Below are 8,807 nucleotides of genomic sequence, written 5' to 3'. Positions count from 1 at the left end.
GATGACCCACACTACGCCATACTGCCCACCCCTCGAGCGGTCATGCTGTTGGCGACCAAAAAGGTACCGGTATTGTTTCACAGTTTCACAACTTTATTTAACCTTTTCCATAATTGTCAGCCCTTTTTTCATTAAAGCTTCATTTTGCCACCCCTTCTGCCCTGCCCTTTTACTCAGGCTTTTACTTTAATAATTCTTCTTCCCGCCCCTTCATCTTGCGCTGCCCCTTCTTTTTTACCACCCCCTGCTTTTCCCCCCAAAATACGCACATGATTCTCCCACCCAGCGTGTAACTTGAAGCTCTACAAGACTACATCTAGGGCTATCTACATGATCATCTTCTAGGGGCTGTGCATTAATAATTACGACTGGGGTCCCAAACGGCTCGCCGTACTAAAAATCTGACTTTTGTCCCCCCTCATTTCTGTCCTCTTTTAGAGCGTCTTTTAAAAGGTAAGGATTGCCCCCGCTCCCTTTGGACCTGCCAAAAATATGCTTGCCCCACTAGCTCCACCCCGCCCCTTTTCAGGGCTGCCCTTTGACATGAAAAAGAAGAAGAAAAAACACACCTTTTTTCTTTCTTTTTTTTTTTTTTTTTTTTTTTTTCTCTTTTCTTTTTTTCAACTTTTCAAGAAATTTCAACTTTTCAAGAAACAAGCAAAATACACAAGACGATGAACAGGAAGACAGGTGACGATGACAAACAAAACACCCAGACACTCACACCCACAAACCTAAAAAACAAAAACAAAAACAGGGCCTGAAAAAAAATTGATAGAGCGCCATCTATTGGTATTAAATACCAGACGCCAACATGCACACGGACGCGTACACATACATATTTTTTTTTATTAACCTAGGTGGTCAAAAGGTATCAAAAATACTATAATTCTAAAGTTATAGTTTCATTTTGATCAAAAAGTGAACATGTTAGCTACCGAATGTAATTTTATGCAAAAATACAATGTATTAAGCTAAATTATTTAGAAAATATTTCCCTAAAAATTAGGCAAACCACCTAGGTTAACCAAATTTTTGCCAAAAAAATTACCATATTGCAGCATGGCGGATCATTATGAGAACCGAGCGCTGCAGCGGCTGTCAGCTTTGCAAGATGAATTACGCTATCTAGAAAGTAAGAATTTAATAATTGTACATTGAACATGATTCTTGACATTACAGAGAACAAAGTTTTCAAACAATTGGTAGCATTTTGTGTTACTGTTGCGTGTATTAATGTTTTTCTTGTACACTCTATTCATTGTATTGTCTTGATAATCATAAGCTTACTCACACAGTCACATTCTGCATTCATCATGCATGCATTACCCGGGGGCCACTGCCATTAGGCATTACAAGGTGGACACCATGCTTGTGTACAAAAAACGCGCTAAAAGGGCAGTTTTTCACGGGCGGGCGATGTACGCGCGTACTGTGCAAAGGGTGTCAGAATTGCCAAAATCGGGAAAAAAGGGTACTTTTTTATTATTGTATCCCACTCCCAGGCAAACCTTAGCTTAAGGTCCGTTCATACTACCACCGCATTTGCGATGCGGTGCTTTGCGATCGCAAAGCAACGCATCGCAAATGCGGTGGTAGTATGAACAGACCTTAAGTTAAAGCCTCCATTCCTCCGCGATACGGAAAACGGGAAAAAATCACGGAAATTGGAATTTGAGCACGGAAAATCGAAAATGAAAAATTCTGAAAAAGTAAGCTTAAAATTGACAGAAAAATAGGAATTTTCTTGAAAAAATATTTAAAACTATCCAAAAATTTGTCAAACATGAAATAGCTGAACTAAAAATACAATTTCTAAGCATAACAACTCACTTTAAATCACCCAATACAACCCCTTGTCTCAGTACATTTGCGCTGCGCTGTTGATGTTGCATCACATGGTTGGAAAATAACTGGGCCAGGTCGATCATGACAGCTCATGACCGCAAACACTACACTGTACATGTACATTGTACATGTGCTGTACTGGTTTACTGTGCAAGCGTACCGTGCTTTACGTATGACCTCCTCGTGGCGCATATAATTAGCAGTGATATACTTCAATGGCGATGTTGAAGGTCGGCTTCAGTAAGGTAGGACAAATAACTAACAGGTTCGTCATCATGTTGTCATTTTGCTTTGTAAGGTGTTTTTAAAGGGGGTAACCCTATTGGTTTTGGATATGGATTGTCTTTAAAATTACATAATAATATCAAATATCTCCCCCTTTATGCTGCTTTGTGAAAAAACGAGAGCATTTTCAGCGTAAATGTGAATAAATAGCCAAATTTGCAATCCAATACCTTGTATACGTGAATTGCATTATGGGTAGGCATGCAACAACAACAATTCCCGTTCGTATGACGAATGCTGACATGCTGCAATGCCCGGCCCGTATTGAACGGAAAATATTTTTTTGTTTTTGTTTTTTCGCACCGTTTCAGAAAAAAAGGAAACAAAATATATTTCCCCTGCAATATGTACATTTCAAATGAATATAAAAAAGTTTGGGTTAAAAATGTAGAGGAAAAAACCTTCCGATACCGGGTTTTGAACCGGGTACCTCTAGGGTAAAAGAACGGCGCGCTAGCCAATTGAGCTATTTCACCAACTGAAATTATCAAGGAATTGTTTTAATTATATACGGCGGACCGTCTCCTCAGCACTTAGCGTAGTCTCGAGCCAGACTGTATGTGGCTATCGACGAGGATCGACGAGTGTCAGACCGACGCAAACTGGCTGTGTAGGAGACTACACTTAGCGTAGTTCGCTTTTTCTCTTCCCATGATCCAAGTAATTTTTATTGTTTACAAACTGGTATACCTGTAAAACCGCTGTGATTCATGATTTCTCGAAATACATCGACTTGGAGCGTCAAATTTCAGGATAGTAATGAGAAAAATAGTATCTATTATGTGATACCAAAACCTCATCAACAATGAAAAAAATCGGGGGATGATGCTGTCGATCGGGTTACGGACCTTTAATAGGATTTATGAGTAAAACGGAAAATCACGGAAAATGGCAAAATTGCAAAACGGAATTTTGATTTTGTAAAACGGAGAAATGGAGGCTTTACCTTAAGTTAACACATTTGCTAGTCAGCGAAATTCGCCTAGACCGGGGGCGGGGCCCAAACACAATGCATATTGTGTCGGTGAAGGAAACCTACATTTAATATGTTTTCTATACTTCACTTGACCCAAATATATGATTTTTTTATGGTGATGAGCCACTCGCACATAGAATTTTAGAGGATTTTGATAGCAGTTCCATTAAAAAAAGCTGCTATCGCCATGAGACTAAGATCTAGAAACACCCCTAAATGCTGTTTTGGGGAATTTTGCTAGCAGAATCTTTTTGATGAAAGTCAATCTTTGACAAGATGTAACTTTGTTACGGAAAGTGCTATGACAAAAATGTTTTCAGTTTTGGCTTTCTTTACTCAAGGGCTTTAATTTGATATGTAAAATGATGCAGTTTGATGGCAAAATTCACCTAGCATACGTACCGTATACTTTTACAACAGCTTGGATGCGTGTAAAGGGTATATATTTTACTATTCATGAAAATAAAACATTTGAGACATAACCGGGTCGTAATCAATCGTGTTTTGTGCCGGTGACCCGGTTCGGTGACAATCCCGACTTCTGTTTACATTCTATGATTCTATTTTTAACCCAGCGAGGCAGCGACTCTGGGAGAGTTGTCGCAATTGAGCAATAGCGGGACCCCTGATAAATTAGTGATAATCCCCATACAGGAGAAGGTAGGCCTACTACGCACACTGTCTCTGTATATTTCTGCGCGATATTGACCTGGGAACTTAGGCTAACATACGGTGGTTCTCCACGACATAAACGGGAATTCATCCAGCAAAGGCTTACTTGAAAAGGGTATGATTTCAGACTTGATTTAAAAATACTTGTTTAGGGTGGGGAAAACAGGACAAAATACTTGTTCATACATGTAACGGCGCGCGTGATTGGTCGAGAGCCGGGCATAAACAGCGTTTATGCCCGGTGTCCCGGATGTGTGATCGCCGGGTAGGAAAAATGAAGGAAAATCATGACTTTTATTAATGTTACTTGTAATTTTTTGTTATTATTTTGATGAAATAAGAATTACAAAATGTTCTTGTATGTATGAACGGGGTTCATTCATATATTTTCATGACTAAACTGTTGTTTATGCCCTCGGGCCGCAGACGATGAAAAATAAAATTGGGATCTTGTTGGCGCATCTTTTTTTGATGCAGTAAAAAGCCCACATTGTGCAGCGAGTGGGAAAAAGAGGTCAAATTGACCTCCAAAATGAGGCTAAGTCCATTTTCAAAAAATCAGAAAAATATGAAGATCAAGAGATCCCAAGCTAATTTTTTCAGTTCTTGCAGAGAATTACCTCTTCTTTGATGAAATCCTATTCGGAGAGTCAGGTGACGTTGGCGCGCAATAATACAGGCGTGCAAAAATGTGCAAAAAATTTTGACCTTTGACCTCTGTTAACTCTGTGCACCAACGAAATCCCAAAACATTTTTGCTGAAAAATGAAACTTGCCATGGAGGTCTTTAATTTCAAATTTGTTCGGACTTGGGATCTTGATGGCGCAGCCCGTTATGATGCTTTGAAGTTTGCACGAGGGCGCTTTTCATCAAATCATTGGATTTGCTGATTTTGTGCGCCATCAAGATCCCAATTTTTGTTCTTGGTTTTTGTAATGTAACCATTTGGTACTTTAAAAAAATGCAAAATGCAGGTTGGGATGATGATGGCGCACGATGTTATGCACCTCCAAAGTTTACCATTTGCAAGTAAGGCTCAGAGAGGCTGAAATTTCAAGAATTTTTAAAGCTGAACGAGGGCGCTGTGCACGCTCATATTTTACATGTGAGTTGTTGGTGCTAATATGTACCAAAATTATTTTTTAGAGAAAATCCTATTTTTTTTTGTATCACAACCCCCCTGATTTGGGTACATACATTGTAATAAGGGAGACTGGTTCTTAAAAACACAAAACATCGTGCATTATAGGCAATTTTACTCAAAAGATAATATTGCAGTATACATGTATCATCCAAATTTCAACATTAATAGAATAAATAACATCCGTTGCTATCCAACCAAAAAACAAGCAACATACTCTAGCATCAAATGCGCAACTAGCGTGTGCAAATTCGAAGCTTAGTACTCCATATTTAGAAAATGACAGAAGTAATTTTTTGGGATTAAAAAATATTATCCCATTTTGCCAAATGAAACATGGTCGTGTGTCTTGAGCTCGCCACCAAAAAAAGGTGGCGACGTTACATTTTGCCAAAGTCGACTCAAAACAAATGATGATATCTCTGTCAAGCAAGAAGGTAGGCCCTATTGTCATGCTTGTGGTCTCATTTTATTGCTAAATAAAAACCCTGTAAAAAGAAATACTTGAAGTTTTTTAATACTGACACTGTGCTTCATAGAATTCAGAATGGGCAGGGTGGCGGTGGTGGGGGATGTGGTACACACAAACTCTATGGAATTGGTATTTTTAGTGCGTAATCTGCTTCTGTAAAGGCTGTAAATTGGATTTGGGCTCTATTTAGCATCTAAAACACTCATGGCCTTACAGCTAAACAATTCTACTAATTGTTTTTAATAATTTATGATTGATATCGTCTAGAAAATACCAACTTTTCCATACAAAACTACCCGTTGTCATATTAAACACTGTAGTAAGTAATGCAGATGTCTTCAAAATCTAAAAGTTACTGTAAAATTTTAATTACTTATCCTATCATAGTCAAAGTATAGATTTTCTGAAGGGAAATTTGACGAGGAATCTAAATTATATGGACATATTTTTTCTGTATGGGTTAGGAGGAAAATGTTTAGGTTCAAAATATGTTGAATTGTAAAAAAATCTAACATACTTTGGGACACCCTATATTCCTAGATTACCAAACTGCTGTGATTTTGGTTTCTTCCAAAGTCAGTTGGCTCTCCATATCCTCTAACCAAATGAATGTTGTTTACTTCCAGTTTATTACTGTAAGTTGGTAATAAGCAATGCATTGAGTGACCAATTTTTATCAAAATCTTTTTATTCCACTCTATATAACTTGCAGGTCACCCTGTATAATGAGTTGAAATGTATATATTTGAATTGCTTATGCCGTCACCGTCAGCTTTCCAAAAATGTATACATTTGCTAGTTTAGGGTTGATGATTGTCGAGATAATCTAATTAGAAACCCGGTTGGTGTAAAAATGCATAATATTTGTCATGTAACGCTAAGGGTGGCGAGTTCAGGACACACAGCCACATAGCTAAATCCCAATCCTTTAGTTAGTCCTACACTGTAACTAGCAATTAAAGTCAAATTTTAATATTTGGCCAATTTTTGGAAATAGGGTCAAGAACATGCGCTTTTAGGGTGTTTTTTGTATGCTGTGACAATCAAGCCCAAAGACAAATGTCAGTTTATGCATTCTAATTTTAGAAAAAGACATGTTTCATTCTAAAAAAAAGTGAAAATTAGAGCAAGATTTTGGCATATACTCGAGATCTGTGATTTTAGTGACTCCATTGTCAGAAAACATGCCGAAAATGCATGTTTTTGGTTCTTTTTTCAAAATATTAGTAAAATAGTGAACTTTTTCTCTTATCTCAAGATTTCCGATTAAATGAATGAATAGGATTGAACTATGTTTCATTTGGCAGAACTTGATAATATTTTTTTTAATCCCAAAAAATTTGTGCTGTATTTTTCTGGAATGGGGAGTAGAGACTACAAATGTGAGGGCATCCATGAGCAAATTCGTAGCTAGTCATTAGTGTTTCAACCATGTTCTTGTAATTTGTGTTATTTTGTTTCTTTCAGATCTTATTGATACTCACAAGGAGCGGGATTCATACGCTGACCGTAATTTTGAGAGAGAAAGTCGTCGTTTGGGAAGAGAAGGAAGAGGTGGTGGAAGTGGATCATACCGTGGTGCTCGCGATCGCGCACATCCATACGGGCAAAGAGATGAGTTTGGGTCACGCAACCAATCGCAGTATTCATGGCGCAGTGATAGATCAGGAGGCTCTAGCAGTTTTAACCGTGGGGGTGATTCTTTTTCCGAAAGTCGTTTCAATGATAATCTTGGGTCTCTTAGGGGAAGGTCATCTATGTTAGAGTCATCATCTTATGGTGGTCAGAGGAGTAATTACGGTTTGGGTAGCGGATTTGGTAGAAGCAATCTTGATAGTCTTGAGGATTCCCTCTATGGTGGTAGCAGTGATCTGGGCAGGTTTGGTGGCAGAAGCGATCGTAGTAGTCGTAGTTTCTCTTCTGGGTTAGGAAGCAGTAGTTACAGCAGCTCCAGGCAATCATCTCGTTCATTTGATTCCCTTTCGTCCCGCTTGTCCGATGAGCGTTCTTCTAGAAGGGAGGATCAGCCTACCGCTTTTCAAGTTCAGATTCGTCTCGTCGATTCGGCAGTACTAGAGATTCGCCACCAAGAAGGCGCGATAGGCAGCGATCACCACCTACAAGGATTCACCAATCACGAAACAGGATCATCAATGATACATCTCGGGACCGCCGTCGTAGTTCTGGCTCAATAGCTGAAAGGAGGTCTAGGGAGACTTATTCCAGCAGGGGTAGCAGCAGCAGAAGTTACTCAAGCCGAGGATCACGGGGTAGTTACTCCAGCCGTGGAAGCAGTTATTCCAACAGGTCAAGGGGGTATGTCCGAGGCCGAGGAAGATCTGGCTACAATGACTATCGTAGCAGTAGTTACACGCGTGGTAGATCCAGGGGTTATATACGTGGGCGTTATGCAAGAGGACGCGCATACTACGGCGGCAGAGGTGGCTACCGAGGACGTGGGTATTTTCGGGGACGTGGATACAACCGTGGACGAAACTTTTACAGAACCTACCCAAGTCGTCATTCTTGTGAGTATTAATGTGAAATATTAACAAATCTTAGAAAAAAATAACTGAATTTGTTCATCAGAATGACCTGCAGGGAAATGAGGGAATAATCACAGATAATATTCATGTAGCATTAAAAAGTTAAAATTTACAATATTTCAATAAACACAAGGAAAACAAGTTTTTGGACAGTACATGTGGACGTCAAGATTATAAATTAACGTAACAGGTGGATTTCAGAAAATATTGTGAGGTTTATAGTACTAAGGAAAATGTGACACTTCAGCCCATAGTAGAAATCGTAAAACGTTTTGAAATTAAAACCATAAATTATGATAAATTGCCTATAGATCAGGGGTTTTCAATTACACGTGCTCAATGGCCATAAAGGGCCAAATATATTTCAAATGTGCTTGCTTGAGGGCCAAATGCAGTTTGCATTTCTGACATTTTCTTATTTTGGAGCAATTTCTAGGTCACACACAATTAGTTAGCAGGCTGGAATAGGCCTGTTTGAATCACTGACTTGAAAGTAAGGCTCTCACCAATTCGCGGTACCCGAGTTCCTGTCCACCCGGGTCAAAATTCCAGTTATAGGTTAACCGAAAAGAAGTTCATGGTAGTGCATTACGACTGCTCAATGACAGAAGTGTATTTAAGCACAATATACTATGTGTAACCAGGAATCCCATCAGAAAATTCAATTGTGTAACCCCTGTTTTATATTGCATTCATCAAATTTCTATTGTATTTTTTTCGTTAGATTCTGCACGATTCCGTCATGACGAAGCGGAAGAAGATACTTCCGTGTCCTTCATGGAGAGGTGAGTTATTATTACGATTCATGTCATTTGGTCATGCAGTGACTTTCCAAATGATAGAAGTGGCAAGACATTTACCTACAG

The 8,807-nt window shown here is 38.9% G+C and overlaps 1 protein-coding gene across 1 annotated transcript in view; it reads left to right on the top strand.

The window, feature by feature from the left end:
* Positions 1 to 1,039: 1,039 nt before the first annotated feature.
* Positions 1,040 to 8,807, top strand: part of LOC140172442 (uncharacterized) — an 82,910-nt gene continuing 75,142 nt past the window's right edge. Inside the window, exons 1-3 of the mRNA XM_072195590.1 lie at positions 1,040 to 1,135; positions 6,863 to 7,923; positions 8,666 to 8,726. Coding sequence (XP_072051691.1) covers positions 8,719 to 8,726 — 8 coding nt within the window. The 5' untranslated portion in view covers positions 1,040 to 1,135; positions 6,863 to 7,923; positions 8,666 to 8,718. The remainder of the gene's footprint in view (positions 1,136 to 6,862; positions 7,924 to 8,665; positions 8,727 to 8,807) is intronic.

The sequence above is a fragment of the Amphiura filiformis genome, chromosome 16 (genome assembly GCF_039555335.1).
Source record: "Amphiura filiformis chromosome 16, Afil_fr2py, whole genome shotgun sequence".
In the NCBI taxonomy this organism is placed as follows: domain Eukaryota; kingdom Metazoa; phylum Echinodermata; class Ophiuroidea; order Amphilepidida; family Amphiuridae; genus Amphiura; species Amphiura filiformis.
The sequence above is the reverse complement of the archived record's forward strand: the minus strand, read 5'-3'. Positions and strand labels throughout refer to the sequence as shown.